At 47.6% G+C, this 18,872-nt stretch overlaps 4 protein-coding genes and 1 long non-coding RNA gene across 6 annotated transcripts; 2 read left to right on the plus strand and 3 right to left on the minus strand.

Moving 5' to 3' along the window:
• Positions 1-1,617: 1,617 nt before the first annotated feature.
• Positions 1,618-2,615, minus strand: LOC133391882 (uncharacterized). Its single transcript, XR_009765333.1, has 3 exons — positions 2,184-2,615; positions 2,015-2,118; positions 1,618-1,928 (listed from the first exon to the last, which is right to left on the minus strand). It is a non-coding gene; the product is annotated as an uncharacterized LOC133391882 (long non-coding RNA).
• A 1,579-nt stretch (positions 2,616-4,194) lies between these two features.
• Positions 4,195-6,199, plus strand: LOC5667711 (uncharacterized). The gene has a single exon (XM_001688367.3). The coding sequence runs from the start codon at positions 5,026-5,028 to the stop codon at positions 6,010-6,012; it is 987 nt and encodes a 328-aa protein (XP_001688419.3). The 5' UTR covers positions 4,195-5,025; the 3' UTR covers positions 6,013-6,199.
• Positions 6,179-8,834, minus strand: LOC1273997 (uridine 5'-monophosphate synthase). 2 transcript variants are annotated; one of them, XM_313061.5, is made up of 4 exons: positions 8,709-8,834; positions 7,937-8,624; positions 7,565-7,847; positions 6,179-7,476 (listed from the first exon to the last, which is right to left on the minus strand). In XM_313061.5, exons 2-4 carry the CDS (start codon positions 8,081-8,083, stop codon positions 6,413-6,415), a joined length of 1,494 nt encoding a protein of 497 aa, XP_313061.4. In that variant the 5' UTR covers positions 8,084-8,624; positions 8,709-8,834; the 3' UTR covers positions 6,179-6,412. The 2 variants fall into 2 exon arrangements, with proteins under 2 accessions (XP_313061.4, XP_061497160.1); XM_061641176.1 differs by lacking the exon at positions 8,709-8,834 and having other exon boundaries at positions 8,146-8,434.
• A 488-nt stretch (positions 8,835-9,322) lies between these two features.
• Positions 9,323-16,644, minus strand: LOC1273999 (serine/threonine-protein kinase/endoribonuclease IRE1). The gene is made up of 5 exons (XM_562694.5): positions 15,853-16,644; positions 14,452-15,025; positions 13,126-13,348; positions 11,186-13,055; positions 9,323-11,110 (listed from the first exon to the last, which is right to left on the minus strand). The coding sequence occupies exons 1-5, from the start codon at positions 15,955-15,957 to the stop codon at positions 10,373-10,375; spliced, it is 3,510 nt and encodes a 1,169-aa protein (XP_562694.5). The 5' UTR covers positions 15,958-16,644; the 3' UTR covers positions 9,323-10,372.
• A 1,223-nt stretch (positions 16,645-17,867) lies between these two features.
• LOC1274000 (rRNA methyltransferase 2, mitochondrial) lies at positions 17,868-18,850 on the plus strand. Its single transcript, XM_313065.5, has 3 exons — positions 17,868-18,106; positions 18,182-18,383; positions 18,441-18,850. The coding sequence occupies exons 1-3, from the start codon at positions 17,949-17,951 to the stop codon at positions 18,807-18,809; spliced, it is 729 nt and encodes a 242-aa protein (XP_313065.5). The 5' UTR covers positions 17,868-17,948; the 3' UTR covers positions 18,810-18,850.
• The last annotated feature ends 22 nt before the right edge of the window (positions 18,851-18,872 follow it).

Consider the following 18,872-nt stretch of genomic DNA (forward strand, 5'->3'; position numbering starts at 1 on the left):
TACGATTTCAACACCAACAGGGTACATTTTGATCTCTGACGACCCGTTCGCACGGTGCGAGAAAGAGCGAGAAAGCAATATGATTTTGCACGTTTCATTACCACATTTATGTGTGCCGTCGAACACTGAACGGAACGTTCGAACGCGTTCGGTGTTGTCAGTTCCCAACAGTCAAAAGCCGAAGATTTTATATTGACCTTTCACTTTTCCTATCTGTCTCTCGCTCTAATTTGAGCGATTTTCCCCTGATGAGTGTCCCCGAGCCTCCTCGTGTGGTTGTTGTTGTTGGAAGTTGAAACCGAACCCCCTTCGTGCGCTGCCAAAATCAGCGAAGAACGAAATCGAGTGGCTCAAGCGAAAAAACGAAAAAAAAAATGACGAACGAGTGTGCTGTGACAATAACACACACACACGCACAAGGCGACACCCGAAATCTGGTGCGATACCGGCTTTCAGTGGAGCAAGTACACACATGCACACATTTGGCCACACCACGGTGATACAACACACAGCCATGCACTTGGCGATACACGCTGTGTGGTGCGGTGCGGCGGACGTTCAGAATTCAGTGGTGCAAATACACACATGCACACACTTGGCGACACACGCTCTGCTTTGCGGTGAGATTTGTGTTCTGTGTCCAGTGGTGCAAATATACACACACACGCACTTGGCTACACACGCAGTACGGCGCGGTTGGCTTGGCAGAAGCGCATACACACATTAACGCAGTAGACTTTACTTTCAGTCCAGTGAGGTTGGTGCTCGTGTGGTATTTCAGCGCTTGGCGGATAAACCCCGTAAAAAATGGAATTTTGTTTAATTTGAGGTAAGTAAAAGTGATTAAAATTATCAACCTACATCCCCCCTTCTTATTAATATCATTTTTCTTCCATTTAATGTGTGTTTCACGGCGAACGGAGACAACAAAAACCTGTGGCTGTGTCGTAGTGTTGGAGCAGTGGCCCGTACAGTGCAGCGAGAAAAACCAGGAGCAACAGCGATGAGGAGCAGAAAGTGCTGTGCTGAATTTGTTTTTTTTCACTGTGCGAGTGTAAAAAGTGTTTTTTTTTTAAATTATGTGCGTTGATTTAGAATTAAGTGCAGTGATAATTGTGCAAGTGTTGTGTTTTTTTGTATTATATGTTGGTTCGATTTTCAATAAATCGAATTACGATAGTATAATGGTGTGCACTGTATCATTTCGGAAAGAAATCCTGGCAAAAAAGGGGGAGGGGGCTATTTTAACGAAGGGTCGTGCCGAACCCCGTTCGGGTTTTGCTTCGGCTTCGGGTTTGCTTCGGCTTCGGGACCCGACGGATCACTTGAATAATTTCGCCAACTCAAGTTCTTTTTCAAGCGCGTATTCAAGCGATCTCCCCAGACCGCAAAAGCCGAAGTTTTGTATGGGATCGTGTCGTACACATATGGCCCCACTTACGTACCCACTTGCAGTAGAAGTGTAAATGTGGTTTCACGCACACATAGACACCTTCCACCCGAACGATCGCGTTCACACATACTATAACGCTCTGATTTCTTCTACACCTCACGCATACCAATGTGTTTGCTCCACCCCCTTTTCGGATTGCTTATAGAAATGAAGAGGCACACATGTTTACTTTTGCTGTATGCATACATTCGCATGTAGTTTATTCCACACTTTTTCTCTCCCTTCCAACACGTGCTTTGGCATACTCGCACTGTGGAGACGGCAGAACGGTCTCCCCCTTCCAAATTTACCGTTCTTCCTCCTCTCGATCTTTTTTCTTCTTACCGCGTACGGGGTACCATCAGAGCTGCGCGCTGGCTTTAGTTTTTCCTCCTCTCGTTCTTCCTTTCTCCTACCGCTCCCGGGGGCTGCGCGCGTTTCGACAGGTTCTTAGCGCAATCCAGTGCGTAGTTTTGTGGCTGAGTTGTGCTGAACGCTGTCAATAAAAATGAACCAATAATTAATGCATGTAGTACGAATTACTTTGGATTGTTTTACGTATATGATGAGAGCAACACTTACCTTAATATTTTAAAACTGGAAAACAATTTCTTTCCGTCACCCACTTTGAAGATTGTTGATGATGCCAACAGGTAGGCGTTGATGAATGGCGCATGCACCTGTAACTTTGAGGACGATAAGCATTAGTTGAATTAGTACATTGAAGCACATATGAGATCAAGAAACTTACCTCAACAAGTTAGCTAGGATAAATCATTCCGCAATGGAAGAAGAAGCAACACTGCGCAAAACGTAAACAAGGAAAGTAGGGGACACAAGAAATCGCACATCACTCCCGCACATCCTTCCACAACGAAAGTTCTGGGCAGACTGAGGATGCCTAACTCCCGGATGAGTGCGATAGCAGAAAAAAATCATGGTAGATCGAGAGAGATGGGTAGACTCGGTGTAGCGCAATCCAACGGTAGATGCATGTGTGTGTGACCAACGAAAGACTTCGGATCCCGCTCCTCGCGTTTTTCATCCATCGTTTTTCGTCACACGCACACACCTCTATACGCGCGGCGGTTTGCTGTCCAAAATCTGGAGAGAGAAGACAGGGCATCTCGCTTTGGCACACAGAAAAATCTTTGAAAAACTTCGGCTCTGCTACTTGGGTCTGAGTGCTGGTGCCCGGTGGGTTTCTTCCAAAAGTCCTGGTCGTTCTTTTTGTTAAGAACCTCGTTCGTTCGTGCACTTTACCGAACTGTTCGAACGGTGCGATTCTCGTTCATTTTACACATGCCTAGTTCAAACCTAGAATGGACCGTCCCCCGTAGCAATGATTGACTATCCGGCTGCGTGGTAATGGATTATGTCTCAAATGCCTATATAGACCGGCATGTCCGCGTAGAACATTACGCCAAATAGAAGAAGAAGAAGAAACAAAAATACAGGTAATCTCAGAGATACCCGGTACCTCTGACACGCGGATTCGCCCAAGCGCCACAGATTAAGCTTAAAGGACTGGAAAATTGAATATCCATAGAAAAAAAATGAAAGCTCCACAGCTTCATTGTTTTGATCAATAGATGGCGTATTAAAACTGATTATTATATTGCTATCCTTTTCTTGCAATGTGTTTTGGCAAGTTTCATCTTATCATGACCTATATAGCTTCTAACTTTCCGAGCAAAAATCTATATGAATGGTCGTGTGGTCAGATACGTGGGTATCAACACCAACGACCATTACTCAAATCTCACTTGCTTCAGTGCTGGTGGTTTCCGTTGGAGTTTAGTATTTAAACAAACGTATCGCCGTTCTAGTTCTAGCGATGCATAACTTCAATGTGAAACCATACAACAGTACAGAGGAAATGAGAAAGCTCTCCTCCAAGCGATGAAGCTCAACTGGTTGGGGTATCCCACCAACAGAGAGCGCCACCAGCTTTTTCGCTATTTTTAGAATGCATGAGTCGTTTGCCGTCTGCTAAACGAAGTCTTTCTATATTCCGTTTAGGTAGATAACTTGAGTCGTTTAGAAGCCGTTTAGTGGTCGTTTAGTGGATTTATGGCACTTGGGCGGAGTTACGGGGTTTTCTAAATTTGACAGTTCTTTGAGATAATTACTGATGTGGCACATGAGTTGTCTAAAATAATTTGGTAGATCGTATTATTCAGCCGGAATAATGTCAAATAATTAAATAAGAAATTAAATCCATCACATACAAAATTGCATGAAACTTAACTAATTTTTGGCTGGAAATGGCGTGATTCGACTTAGGGCGGTGGCAACGCTTTTTCGCATGCGATTTTATCGGACGGCCTGTCAAATTTTTATATGGGATTTGACAGATAACGTCGGACGACGAAATCGCACGTCCGACGTTATCTGTCAAATCCCATACAAATCTCGTCCGATAAAATCGCATCCGTTGAGCGTTGCCACCGCCCTTACGCGGAAATTTGAGACACGTGGTTTCTTGTTGGTCCTCATTAATAGCGTGTCGCGGGGAAATCATATACAATTTATTTTGCATTTAAAAATTGATGGACAACATTGTACGGATTTGTCATATGAACTGTCAAAATTGAAAATTTGCTTTACTCTGGGAAATACTGTATCTCCTTCATCTAACGACCGTAACGTAATTTATGGAAACACCACATACAAACAAATAAACATAGCATCTTTCATCCTTTCTTTTGTTCATTATTTAAAAGGTTATTACAAAACTCGCTTCAGAAACCAACCATTAGATTGTTTGTGTATTAAATAAAGCTAGTTTACGCTTTGCTTGTTACAATAAAATGTGAAAATTCGTCTCATTTGGTTTCCTATTCGTACGAAGACATTTTGCAGAGCGTTACGAAGCGTTATTGTAGCAACGTACAATGGGCACAATGGTAACGCACGTGCAATAATCACACTGGTCGTTTTTAATATGCGGACTTGCTACATAAGACACATAAAAAGTACGATTTACAACCAGATGTAAAATGTAATGTTCTAAAAAAAGGAATGAACTGTTTCTGATAACCCTCAGACACATTATACACGTTTTTTAATTTGTTGATCCGATGATTTGAATAAACATGGAAAGCATACAATCTGACCTAACGTCCTTTTGTTTGCAACCTATGTTCGGTACAAGTTATGCGTGTGTAGTGGTGAACGCTTGACAGCATCATGGTCGCGTCAGTTTGTTGGAAAAGTGGTGCGTCGCGTCGTAAAGCATTTTATGGCCCGCAAACTAGAGCAGGAAGAGGTGCAATCGTGTTTCAATGTAAAGCAGAATTTGGTTCTGTGCATAAACCCTGCTCATTAGCTTAATTTTGTTCCTTTGCAAGCGGAACAGATCACGAATCGGTTGCGCCTTAAAACGTCCAGCATACAAGGGGCCACATTGTTCGCCATTTCGCCAGCTTGTAGGCATCGCTGTGTTTGCCTTCTTTTGTGTGCAATCAGTGTTTGGTGCAAGTTCACTTGGGGTTCCGCTGTACCGGGCGCATACCATTCCCAAAGCGGTACGGGGTAAACCTGTAACAATAATCGACACAACAGCCGGAAACAGCCTTCAACCCGAAACCATGGCGGTGGAATGGCGACGCGATGCCACAGAACAGCTCATACAGTCGTACAAGAAGCATCCGGTCCTGTACGATATGCGTCATCCGCGCTACTACAACAAGACCTTCCGCGGCAAGGCGCTGTCGGAAATCGTGGACGACGTGCAGCAGGTCCGACCGGACACATCAATGAAGGACGTGCTGCGCAAGATACAGACCATGCGAACCCAGTTCGGCCAGGAGCTGACGAAGACGCGCCGCCACTCGATGAACGGTTCCATGTACCAGCCGACGGTCTGGTGGTACGAGAGCCTTAGCTTCCTGCAGAACCACATCAAGCACCGCAGCGTGGACGCCGTGCCCACCATGGAGAACGATGGCTGGAAGTCCGAGCACGACGACAGCAGCTCCTACAATGTATCGATCGTCCGCAACCGTGGTGGCAGCGGATCGCCGAGCGAGATTAACAACGTCGAATACGAGCACTCGACGGACGGGATGGAATACGAGACGGAGGTCCACTACGAAATCAATTCGATCGACATGAAGGACATCAAGGCGCTCGAGCTGAAGCCGATCGTCTCCGCGTCGGTTTCGGCGGGTAGCAAGCGCGACGCTCGCTATTTGGATCGCTCTGACCGGAAGGTAGCGCGCACATCCCAAGTAAGCTTGAAGGATGCAAAAATCGTAAATCACCACTCGCCCACGCCCGAGCCGGTGCCGGCGGAGCCGTCCACTGCAACGGTGGTGGAGCTGAAGCCCGTTGCCTCCATGTCCGACAACATCGCCTTTCCGACCGTTTCGCTTTCGAATGCGCGCCATGTGAGCCTGGGCAATTTCGTAGCGTCACAGATGGCCTGCATCAAGGACGATTTCCAGTTCTACGAGACGCAGATGGAAATCTTGAACATCATCAATCGGGGCATTCTTCGCCAGCTGGCAGTGGACAAGAAGAACGCCCGAATTGCCGAGGAAGCTGGCAAAGAAAAGCGGGATGGTCGAGAATAGAGATAATTAGGGACGGCAAGCAGCAGACGAATCTTACGTTTTACTACCGTTAACATTACCCACTGCGCGGATATAGCAAGTTTTGTTTATAGATCGCCTATCAAGAACTATTTACAGATCCGTAACTTTAGCTGAACATTAAACATGGGACGTTCATAAATCCTTATTTTGGATTTTTGTACAGTAACAGTATGGTGTATTTTTGTTTTTTTTTTCAATAAAGGAATATTCTGATAGTATCACAATCGGTTTCAAATGATAAATCTTTTTTCGTTGGATCGTCTGATGGAAGGTTGTGAGGAGCGGAGGTATCGCCCGGCTCTGTTTAGATGCTTGGTGGAGATAGGTTCGAAAATAGGACGAATAATGTAGCCTCAACCACAATGGGTTAGGGATCGGCTCAATTCCCAGCACCATTCTTTTCTTCTGCGCCAATCCGCTCCTGATAGGCTTCCCACAGTCGGTCGCGGTAGATGCGGGCAGTTTCCGACGGCGTTTTGGAGGAGAGAATCCCACGCCCCACGACACAGATGTCCGCGCCACGCTCCTTAACGACCCTCTTCGGGCTGTCGTACAGCTGGCCGAGTCCGTCGACGCCTTCCTCCAGCTTGACGCCGGGCGTTAGCTGCAGCAAGCCGGGTGGTGCAACCAAATCCTTGCTCTGGCAGACGATCCCTGCCACAAAGTCGGTGTCCATTTCCGTCGCTATCTTCATCGTTGCCGACGAATACTTCTCGTCGGTCAGTGCACCCTCCGTGCTCATTTCGGCCAGCAGAAAGACACCGCGCGACGCCAGCGGCCGTTCCGCGTGGATCGCCGACTTCAGCCCCTTCAGTATGCCCTGGCCGGGCAGGGCGTGTACCGTCACCAGATCGGCCCAGTCGGCGATCCGGTGCAGGCCACCGGCGTACTGCTGTGCGACCGTGTTGCCGATGTCCGCAAACTTGCGGTCCTCCATCAGCAGAAAGTTGTGCTGCCGGGCGAGGGACTGCAGCGAGCGCACAAACTGCTCGCTAAAGTCGCTGACAATGTCGCAATGCGTTTTCAACAGACAGATGTAGGGGCCGACCGCGTCGGCCAGGTTCAGAATGTCTTCGCTGTTGGTCATATCGGCGGCCAGACAGAGCGTGGTCTTCTTCGCGGCCATCAGCTTCAGCAGGTCCTTCGCCAGCGGACACTTGGCCAGGTCGGCCCGGGCTTCGAAGCTCATCCGGGTGCGGCTTAGCTCGTTCACCACCGTCGTTCCGTTCTTCACGAACGATCCGTCGCTGCGGATCTGGCACGCCTCGATGTACTTGGCCACCGCCTTTACCGTGCTCTCCTCGACGCGTTTCGTCTCCAGCATGACCTGCATCAGGTAGGAAAGCGTGAACAGCGAGTGCATTCGAACGCCACGCTCTTCCGTGTTCTGCGCACCGCCCTGCTCGCGATCAACCACAACGATCGCGTCCGTCACGACCAATCCTACAAAGGAAATTGTTTAAATACAATTGTTTACACCGTTCGGCACGTTGGTTTTGGCGTGGACCAAAGAGAAACACAAAACACTCACCCTCTGACCGGAGGTCGTCCACCGTCTCCAAGATGCTCGAGCCCGACGTTACCACATCCTCTATGATGAGACACTTGTCCCCGGCATCGAACTTGCCCTCGACCAGCTTCTTCGTACCGTACTTCTTCTGCTCCTTGCGCCGTATCAGCATCGGTTTATTGGCCTTAATTGAAATCAGCGTTGCTACGGGCAGTGCTGTGTAGGGCACACCGCACAGATGGGTTCCAGACGTGTTCAGCTTGTTATCGACGATGAACTCCTGCAGCATATCGGCCAGAGTGTCCTATGGATGGGAAGCAACACCGAAAAAAAAGTTGTAAAACCTAAACCGGTTAAACCAATTGGCGCCACGCAGCAGCAGCAAACGCTTACCATCACATCCGGGTGGCTTACAATCACACGCAGATCGAAGTAAACCGGCGAGTTTATGCCCACCTTCATCTTAAAATCGCCAAACTTGAACGCATTTATGTCGTACAGCTTGGTCGCCAATTCTTTGCGCTTCGCATCGCTCAACATTTTCACCGCTTTACTTTACACTTCCTTGGGAGAATTAACGAACTGCTTGTTAATACACTCACCGCACGTGGTTTCTGACAAAATGTGCCAAGTGTGCTTTTCTGATGACTCTTGCTATAAGCGTCACTGGAGGATGGCAGTGCGGTTGTGGTGGTGGAGATACCGGTGCACTGGGTTTTTTTTTTTTACGACGGTTGATCTTTATCACTACAGCACACAGTCTCACAAATACAACTCAAAATGTGTGTAATTCTTGTTTGTTTAGCATGGACCCGGATGACAGGGGATACAGATTTTGCTGGTTCTTTCAGCCAACGACGGTGATGGAATGAATGTCAAGACGATTGTAGTACGCCCATAGATCTCCATAGCGACGCGGTAGGACAGGATTGTCCAACTTAACGTGAAACAAATCGATTTGTTTCGCTTGCAACAAAAACGTTCCCGCAACTTTTACATAGACCCATAGGACCTTAGCGCAAAACGTGTTCTATATCAAACCGTTCAAAAGATGAACATTTTATCCAACTTGTGACCGTGGCTGTAACATAAAAAATTCGTATTATTCGAAAAACAAACATATAGGCATTACAAGAATAATTCCCATCAAATAAAATGTGCCTACCCTGTATGCCGTAACAACGCACAAATACAACCTTTTTCGATTTCAATTCACACACATACTATCGCGCTTCGGACGCATTGGTGGCACGTGGACGCACCACGAGCATGTTGCCCACCCCGTATCGTATGCGCGGCATATGGAATGGAAATCGAGTGTAATAAATCCAGAGCGGCATCTACGGCACAGGCAGCGATGAAATGTTTATCTAACCAAAGTGCACTGTAAGCAACATATTATGCATGTTCTCAATTCCAAACGCATTTCCAATCTCTTCGTTGATAATATGAATCATTCTAAATATCTAATACATTGATGTTTGCGGAAGGAAGTTTGAGACGTGGTATTATATCGTACATTTGACGTTTCAAACCATTCTACAAGGTCTTTTGACCCCGGAAACCTAAAGCATCACACGCTCACTAATGCGTAACAGGTTAAACCAGTTCGGATAAAGCACATCCAGCACATGGTCGTTTTTGGTGGATGAGCAACACAACTCTAAATTCAATAAAACAAATGCGTTATAAAACAAACATTTAAACTATTTGTAATAATTTCTTTCCTTTCTGGTCGAATAAATGTTTGTTCTTCACGTTACTCCAAAATCAATTACATTACTTTTCAAACGGCAATAGCAATTTTATTTAAGTTACCCCAATCTAAATGCTTTTTTATTTTACACTTTGTGAAATAACCGAATGTCGTTCACTTTTCGCACAACTTTTCAGTTTTTTTTTTGTTTATTTTGGCGACATTACAGCAGTATCCTCCCCATTCCTGCTGCAAATTATCCTACCCTTACTTTGTTTAAGATTAGCTTGATGTTCCAATCGGCGACATGTGTTGTATATTTTCCTATTTAGTGCACTAATCGTGTCCTCTCTCTCTCTTTCTCTTAGTCAGTACAAAATTATCACTATCGACATGTTGGGTGACGCACAAGTGCATTGTTATATCAAATTACTTAATTAAACGCTACCACACGATATCACAGACAAAGTCGCAATGTGTTTTTGACTTAAGTGTACGATTTAGATTGCATCACTCCCTTCCGAAACATCGTCCGGGGATCTTGGTTTGAAGGTTAGTTTCTCAATGTTGAGCTTCTAAAATCGCTTAATAGCGAACAGGCAGCACAAATCAAACGGTTACCCTGCACCGGGTATCTCATCAGCATCATGAAATGAGCGATTCATCCATCGTTGTTCACTTCTTATCACAATATGTAGGCACAATCAATTGCCTCAATAAAACGTGATTATGAAGGATGTTGCAGTGTGTTTGTAAAATTTGTTTAAAGATTAAACACGTGTGCTTCTAGATCAATGTGACTAAAGACTAAACCGTGACAGATGGGGCAAGCTATAACGCAATTTTAACGTTGCGTTCGCAGTAAATATCAAACAAGAAGATCAAATAAAAATAAGGTGCATCACTGTTCGCCTCACAATATAGACAACACAGAGGAAGGTGCTAAAAAAGTAAATGTTGCGATAATAATGCTGCACTGCAGCATCCTGCTTCGAAACGCTTTTTGCATTCATCCACATCATGTAGACAAAATCGGTGCTAGAATCGCATCGCAATCGCATAAAGCTAAAAATGGTCACATTTTCCCCATCCACAGGTGAAAAAGGTATGAAGAAATAAAAGAACGTAACTACTTACTCATCCCTATGCTCCTTCTGCGTCACCATGGAATCTAAGTTCCACGTCACCTTCGCTTGCACCTCTCGCCGTTTCATTGTGTTATTCTGGTTATTAGTTTGATTATCACCCCCAGTGGGCGTGTATCTTCTTCTCTGATTAGCAACACTACCTTCTGCGTTCATCGATTCTCTTACTTCACTAGTGTTACCATTTGCTACCGTTAAAGATCGCTGCTGATCGTCCGTTTCCGCTGTCCCGGGCTCTACAGGCTCGCGCATTTGCTGGCGAGTAATGAAGCCAACGGCAGTGGCTTTTCCGAAATTATACGTACCTCGCTTATTGGGACCTGCCCCCATTGCCGGCTTCCGTTCCGGTGTGGCTCCATCCTGTCCACTGCCGTCCGCGCCGGCAGGCGGCCGTCGCTTAGGACTTTTCGTGGCATTTTTCATCAGTTGAGCATTTTCGTAGTATCGGATTAGCTCGTAATTGTCGTTGTTTTCCTCCTTGAAATAGCTCGGTTTGGTAAACTTGTACCCGCTGGACAGGGAAGGGACAGCACCACTCGCATTCTCCGTTTCTTCGTCCTCATTATAATAGGGCCTAAAGATTGGTTCCCGAGAGCAGTCGGCCAGCGCATGGTAGCTATGAGAGAGCAGGCGCGGAAACCGACTGATCCAGTACTGGGTGAATTGGTGCGGTATCGTCCCGAGCGCACTTTGCATGGACGGGGTTAGTTCGTGATAGTGATGTTTCTACAAAAGTAGGAAAGAATAAATAAAAGTTGTTGAGCGATTTTTTCAATAATACACAATTCCCTCGTTACGTACCTTATTCCTTAGTGCACGCAAAAGATCCCGCACGCTGTACCCCTGGTAGCCACGGAACTTTCTTAAATCGGCCGTAATTTCGGCATCCAGATATCGGCTCCAGTCCTCACGCACTACAAAGCGCGCGTTTTTCTCCAGCGAACGCAGCGGTTCGGTCATCACTTCCAGCTTTTCTACCCGGTCGCTGACGTCCTGCAGGAACGCGAGTATTCGGCCGTTGTTCCAGAATAGCGGATGCCTGGAGACGGCTTTGGCGGAGGGTCGCTTGCCCGGTTCCGACCGAATCATATCGGTGACCAGCTCTTCGGCCAGTATCGTGCGGCAGTCGGGTTGCGAGTTTTCTCTCCGCAGCATGCCGAGATCGAACTCGTCGGACAGGATGTTTGCCTGCCGCTTCAGATTGTCGCCAAAGGGATGAAATCCGTCCGATAGCACGTAGTAAAAAACGCAGCCGAGCGAAAAGATGTCTACCGAGGTGGTCGCCCGCTGGCCACGCTGCATTTCCGGCGCGATCCAACCGTCCGTACCGGTCACACCGGACCGGCGGGAGAAGCTCGCCTTGCCGTAGTTGAGCTTTTTGCACAGGCCAAAGTCGGATATCATCGCTCGAACGCGCTGCCTGTTGTCGGGCAGCGAGAGCAGAATGTTCTGCGGCTTAATGTCCCGGTGCACAATGCTGAGCGAATGCAGATGCATCAGCCCGCTCGTCGCCTGTCTGAGGATATCTAGGGCGGATATTTTCTTGCGCAGCAGCCCCACCGTTACCGTGTTGGCGGCGACCACCGTCGAGGTGCCCTTACCGTCCACGTAGTCTTGCAGCGTCGCCGCACAAAGCTCCACCGCGATGTACCGGAACTGGCGATCCTGCTCGGTGCAGAAGTACCGCACCACATTCTCATGCGCATCGCTCTCGCGCAACAGCGTCACTTCACGGTCCGCCAGGGTGAAACAGCCGGGCAGGATGCGCTTCACCGCCACCTCGCGCTTCTCGAACATCCCCCGAAACACGAACGTTCCTTCGCAGCCCTTCCCCAGCACATTCTGCGTGTTGAAGTTGATCTTGCCCACGCGCATCTCGCCGTCGCCGAAATCCATCGGTTCGCTATAGCTACCGCTGCCGCTTCCTCCACTCCCGCCCGAACTTCTGTTCGAGTTGCTCGTTTGCGAACCTTGCTGGCTCTGCTCCTTCAGCGCTTTCATCTGAAGATTGATATAGTAAAAGCCGAAGACAACCAAGCCGAACAGCGTGATGAGCAGAATCGTGGGCAGCTTGTTCGGCTGTGCGTCGAGCCACAGTTTGGTGTCCATGTAGAGCCGGCTGAACAACGCTCTTATAAAGTCTGTGCTGCCCTGCAGCTTCATCGAGTTCGTTTCGTTCGTTTCTCCATATTCGAGCTCATGCTCTCCGTCGTCGTCGTCGTCGTCGTCCGTCGGTACGCCGATAGTACTTTGGGGGCGTTTGGGTGTTTTCAGCTTGGGTAAAGCTACTCCCGGCGGTCCACCGACCAGCATGGTGGATAGTTCGTGATGCTTCCACAAACCTTTCCCCATCGAGGCTGGACCACTTGGCGCGATATCCAGCTTTATGCTATCGTCCGTCTTTGGCGTCTGGTAGTGGCCCAGTATTATAATGTTTTCATTCTTCCCTCCAAGGCGACTGGCTTTCGAAATGAGCCCTCGCCCAGGCGCATCATCTTGATTGTTTTCACTCAATGCAGCAGACGACGAGGGTGACGATGCCGGACGTCTCTTTAGCGGACCACCCAACAAATTGATCGACGGTTCCGAGGGCAGTGTGGCGGTGTTTTTGTCTACCAGCGACGGTATGGCATACAAATTGTTGCCAGCTTCGCCAATGTACACGGTTTCACTAAAAAGATGGAGCTAAATTATACCAAACGAGCCTTGTTATACGCTGCAACGTGTCCAGCAACACTTACAATAGTTTCATGTCGTCAAAGTTGCCGCTCTCGGCTCTTTCATTTATCTCCTGCAGCACCTCATCGGACACGGTCTGAAACGGCACGCTCAGCAGTCCCTCCGAACCGAGCAGAAAAACGGCTACCACTGGGCTGGAAAGATCCTTCTGCCACATCGGTGTCCCTTTGTTCTGCTCAAACGTGGCCGTCAACCCGGACGAGCTGCTAGTAAGGTGTAGGAACTCTGTAAAGGGATTGAGAAAACAAATTAGCTCAGTTTTCAGTTTATTCAATGTAGGTGACCGCTAACTGGATGTGTTTGAACTGAAATGATTTTTAACTCAAGGTTCGCTAACTGGAGTGATTCTCAGCTAAAAAAAATACTCAATCGTCAAAAAAGCAAAACTTTATATCAATATAAATGCAAAAAAAAAGTTTGGTATGTTTATTCAAGTTAACGCCTATGAAACCAATAAATCCATAGTGACGTTTCTATCTTACGATCTCTAACATTGTTCGCTAACTGGAGTATGTTTACCTCTCAGTTATCGATCACCTACGTACCACTGAGCCGTATATTTTGAACTTTTTTTCATATTCAAATAACTATAATTAGTAAACCAACAATTAGGAGTTTAAATGTTGCCTGATTCATTTAATTTCGTTTTTAATATTATGAAAATTATTCAGAAACATATTATTACAACAAAAAAAACCCGATGAAAAAATGGTTTCTTTTCGACAAGCCATTGTGAGCAACAGTACATCTATGTTTACGCCCCAAAAGATCGATAATAAAGCAATTCAAAATTCATTATGGGAATATATCCACCCCTACCGTTATAAGTAATTGATAAACTCCATTTGCAGCGCCGGCCAAACAGAGAACCTCCATTTCGTGCAAGTAAAAGTGATAAAAGTAGAACAAAAGTAAATGCTTCCATCCGTTAAATGAGCGACTATCGAAACAGCGACACAAACACCAGCGATCGTCGTGCTTCGAGACATTTCTAACGCACATTTCATCGGCGTATGCCACATGCCCCGATAATGCTGGCATAATTCCACTGCACATTGCCCATTATTGACGCGTGGCTTATGCTCGGGGTGGTTTACACTCCGCGCCTTGAAAAATCCCCCGTACAGTACAATAAAAACACAAAATTCGAGAACACAGCCTGATAAGATGGCAGGTAGGAGCAGCGCGAACCGAACGCGCTTGTGTTTTAGATGCCGGAACAGGCGTTATCGGTCGATAATGGCATCGGAACTTCGTTCGCTTTCGAGAACCTTACCGAAAAAGCGTCTGTATGCACTTTCCATTCAGCAAACACTACTACCACTCACCGTACTCTTTGGTCAGCTCCGGGGCCATCGAATGGGCCGAATAGTCAAAAAACGTCACATTCCACGGCTTGCTGTTCCGATCGGTAGCGAGACTGTCGTACATCATGACGGTGTACTGCGTACGGCCCAGATACACTGCGCGGGACGTCGCCCAGCCAATTGAGTCCGTGCCGTCGGCGTCTTTGGACGCTGCTTGCGGTGGCGCTCCCCCAAACCCGAGCACCTTCTCCCGCTGGCCTGTTTTGGGATCGATCAAGAACCAGACGTCGCTCTTCTTGCCGGAGTACAGTATGCCATCGCTTGACCGGCACGGTGCACTGGCCACCAGCTGGGGGATGGTGTACGGGAGCTTTTTCAGGCCACCCTCGAGCCCATTCATGCGATACAGGCTTCCGTCGCGCGGATCGGGCAGATAGTGGGCGGACGTGTCGGACGGCGCAGGCACACGGATCGCCGGCTCATCTGCGATGGACCAGCGCGTTTCTCCCGTCAGTGGATCGATCGCGGTCAGTCCCCCGCCGAGGGTAGAAAACACCAGCATCGTCTCTTCATCCTTCGCAACGGCTGTGCAGTCCTGCAAAGAAGAAAAAAAGTGCCTTTAGAAACTGATTTGCCACAAACAGAACGCTGACTGAAGAGAAAATGCTAATGTTTTGATGAAAACACGCCTACTTGGCTAGTTACACGTTGACCTTGCGCCTCATCCGTAGCAGCGATTTTAATCTAAACATGTGTAAAATCATCACGTTTGTTATTTTTGCTTCATTTCGCTTGCACTGCCGACATGGGGCGAAGTTTAGAGTGATTTAAAATCCATTTAGTTGGACTTGCGGTTGGCAATTTGGTCATACAGAGACACAACTACACAATTATCGTGTAATTTTCTAGAACAATTTTTCCTACAACTTTGTAATCCCGGCAAAATTCATGATTGAACGGCAAACCCATGATGCCGGTAAGCGCATATGTGTGCACAAGTGTGCTTGACACAGCTGTGGCAAAGAAATACGTACGGGGCGTGTTGGGAATTCTTCTACTTCTGCCAGCTACCCTACATTACACTACTTCTTCCAGTTTGATATTACGTTTTAACTTTTACATGTTGCCGGTACGACGATTGAACGAAATGACTCATCCGAAAGTGCGTTCACGATTCGGTACTATGCAATCGTGGCATTAGTTTTATCATCTCGCCGTACGAAAACGAATCTTTATGATGCTCCAGCCACTACGCCATAGAAGATTGCCTTTTCGGTGCCAACACAGCAACATCAACTCTTAATCTAGAAGCACGGCAAAGCGCAGTCAATCCGCCGGGTTTCTCTGCGTTATCATCGAGCAGTGTGCCTTGGAAATACCCGGCTTGTTGGATTGTCTGGAGATGGGGTAGGTGGCGCTTACCTGCTGCTGAGACAACGAGGAGGGAGACGCAATTTTTTCTTCCGCCGTGGATCCACCAGCCACCACCAGCAGAAGTAACACACACACTTGCACCTTCCCGTACATGTTGTTTTCTCGCTCTGCCGCTGTCGTATTGTGTTGTATTGTAAGCACTTGGTTTTCTAGATTCTACTAAAAAATTGGACGCTTTACAGTGTCCTTTGGTTTTACAGTTTTCTTTGCCAATGTTTCCACTGCGTTCGCACCGTGGAGAAATGAAGTCAGTTTTGTTTTGCCTTTGCGTAGGCAGCAGGAAAATAAAGTTGGTCTAAATAATAACACTCTCTCCAGTCTAGAGGCAAAGCACTCGTTCTTCCATTGTTTTCGAGGAAATGTTTCAAGGGCGGCGTTACATGGGGGGCTAGCTGGCTTTTTGTCCCACATTCACACACATTCCCGGGGCAGCACAGTGCGCAATGCAACAGACCACTTTCACGTCACAACATGCACAATAGAATTTTCGCGAATCATAGTGGCCTGCGTTGTTTGTATCGGACGGCTTGTATTCGCGCACATTGCATCATCCCGCACACAACACAGCACTTTGTATTCGTTGTTCCATACTTTCACAAGCCCGCACACCTATGTGAAACGGTCGGTCTACACTCGCGACGATTCCGGAGGGTGTCTATTCATGTTCACGGAATAACTGCGTCTTTAAGGGCTTTCGTCTGGCTGTGCCCAACGCACCCACCAGCACGGGATAATCAAACGGTATGAGTTGGTTTGCTGTTTTGTTGGCTGACACTTCGATGTGTAGATTTTAGTGATGGGCGGGACGACCTGAACTAGTGATGGGTCATACGACTCCACAAACGGATCGACCCGGAGTCGGGTGCGGCTAGGCCGGAATCGATTTCGATCCGTGGGTACAACGAGTTCGATAGGTTCAGTAGGTTCAGCATAGCAAATGCGACTCCGACCCGTGGTTGGAAGGATTTCGTTATGTTCATACGAGTTCGGTAAGGTCGTACGAGTTCGACTAAGGCCCACTGAACTCGTTTGAACCCACTGAACTCGTATGAACCTAATGAACTCGTTGCACCAACGGGTCGTACTTGCATATATTTTGCTGAACTTACTGAACCTTCCGAACCTACTGGAATCAAAATTACGACCCAGTTCGCTCCGGTTCACATTTTGATGACTCCGACTCGGTAGGTTCGGGTCGACCCCCCCATCACTAACCCGTACCTACGTAAACGACCCGGAGTCGTGCAGGTCGAACGGTACAAATAGGATCAGTAGGTGCAATGATTCCGGTAGGTGCAAAAAAGCATAAGCGATTCCCGTTGGTGCAGCGAGTTCAATAGGTTCAATACTCGACCCGAACAACGGGTCGGAGTCACTTATGCATTTTCGCACCCAGTGGCGGATTAAGACGAGTGGAAGCCCTAATCGGTCACACAAATGTAAACTTGGTTGAAGCGTCTAGTTGGGAAATATTCTCAATCAGAGAAGGATTGAGTAGAAATTGTACTTGCGAGCCCCTCCATTTTTGGAGCCCCTCAAGACCATGGGGCCCCATGCGGCCGCTTAGTTTGCTTAGCGCTTAATACGCCCCTACTCGCCGACTCCAACCTAGCACACCCGCTGCACCCACGGGTCGGAATCGATTCCGACTGGCTCGCACCCGACTCCGGATAGGGTCGTGACATGAATCGTATGACCCACCACTACTAGATTTGTTGTTCTGTTGCAAGGGATATGTATTTATATTTTCTGATCTTTTACCAAGCACCGAGTTAGCTTGGACGAAGAAACATGGATTCGATTTAGGTTCATTTTTTATCGTATTATTTTAATTTTGCGCATCGTTTTTTCCATCTGTAATTAATTAGCTTTTCTCTTCCGAGATACAGTTTTTCACATTTTCTTCGTATGGATAATTTTGATGCCTGGGAATTCGCTCCGATGTCAACTCTTTAGCGATGTAGCGTAAACACACATTTCGCCCCACGCGCTGTCAAATTTCGTTGTTGGTTGTTCTCGCTGGGGTGAGGGGGTGGAAACTATGTTGATGTTGTTGTTTTCCCACTCGCTTGTCGCCGGCTAAAATGTTGCTTCGAAAACTGAGCACATTTGGCGGCGCAGCCAAAACGTTTGCCAAGGTAGTGCCGACCAACCTGAAAGGTAAAAGTAAAAGTTCCCAAGAATGGCTTACCAGACAGCTGCGCGATCCGTACGTGGAACGGGCAAAGATGATGAACTACAGGTACGGCGTGGAAGGAAAAAGCAGCGCCTTTTGCGGATGAAGCTCGATTTGTAATCGCAATCGCTTTCCCCTTAGATGTCGAAGTGCATTCAAGCTGCTGGAGATAGATAATAAATATGGGCTCGTGAAACCGGGCCACACGGTGATCGATTGTGGTGCATCGCCCGGCTCCTGGACGCAGATTGCCGTAAAGCAGTCGAACGCGGACGGAGGACTGCCCGGCAAGCCCAAGGGCATGGTCGTGGGTGTAGATCTGCTCCAAATATACCCAATAGAGGTAAGGAAAGGGGAACTGATGTAACGTTACAACTAGCTGACAATTTCCCTCCCGTAGCATGCGATTCTTTTCGGCAATAGTGACTTTTTGCGCAAGGAAACGCAGGACAAGATAAGGGCCAGTCTCGGCGAACGACGGGTCGACTGTGTCCTCTCCGACATGGCACCGAACGCGTCCGGCATACGAGCGCTGGACCAGGAAAACATAACGACCCTTTGCTACGCCGTGCTGCGGTTTGCAATCCTAATGTCCACGCCGAACGCGTCCCTGCTAATGAAGGTGTGGGATAACGGGGACGTGCCCAAGCTGGAGAAAAGCATACTGGAGTACTACAAAACAGTGAAGCGAGTGAAGCCACGGGCGAGCCGGGACGATTCGGCGGAGAATTTCATCCTAGCCCGTGGCTTCGTTGGCATCGAGCGGTGAGGTGATGTGGCAATAAATAGTTGTTTGCGGTTGTATAAAAACGGACTAGTCATTCTACAGTGA

This window comes from Anopheles gambiae, chromosome 2 (genome assembly GCF_943734735.2).
Source record: "Anopheles gambiae chromosome 2, idAnoGambNW_F1_1, whole genome shotgun sequence".
NCBI lineage: Eukaryota > Metazoa > Arthropoda > Insecta > Diptera > Culicidae > Anopheles > Anopheles gambiae.

Coding starts and splice junctions, on each gene's coding strand:
- LOC1274000 (XM_313065.5), top strand. CDS start 17,949: ATGTTGCTTCGAAAACTGAGCACATTTGGCGGCGCAGCCAAAACGTTT. Junction 18,107..18,181: donor GCAAAGATGATGAACTACAG/GTACGGCGTGGA, acceptor CTTTCCCCTTAG/ATGTCGAAGTGCATTCAAGC. Junction 18,384..18,440: donor TCCAAATATACCCAATAGAG/GTAAGGAAAGGG, acceptor TCCCTCCCGTAG/CATGCGATTCTTTTCGGCAA.
- LOC1273999 (XM_562694.5), bottom strand. CDS start 15,957: ATGTACGGGAAGGTGCAAGTGTGTGTGTTACTTCTGCTGGTGGTGGCT. Junction 13,349..14,451: donor GGAGCTGACCAAAGAGTACG/GTGAGTGGTAGT, acceptor ATCCCTTTACAG/AGTTCCTACACCTTACTAGC. Junction 13,056..13,125: donor TTTGACGACATGAAACTATT/GTAAGTGTTGCT, acceptor CCATCTTTTTAG/TGAAACCGTGTACATTGGCG.
- LOC5667711 (XM_001688367.3), top strand. CDS start 5,026: ATGGCGGTGGAATGGCGACGCGATGCCACAGAACAGCTCATACAGTCG.
- LOC1273997 (XM_313061.5), bottom strand. CDS start 8,083: ATGTTGAGCGATGCGAAGCGCAAAGAATTGGCGACCAAGCTGTACGAC. Junction 7,848..7,936: donor TAAGCCACCCGGATGTGATG/GTAAGCGTTTGC, acceptor TCCCATCCATAG/GACACTCTGGCCGATATGCT. Junction 7,477..7,564: donor GGACGACCTCCGGTCAGAGG/GTGAGTGTTTTG, acceptor TTTCCTTTGTAG/GATTGGTCGTGACGGACGCG.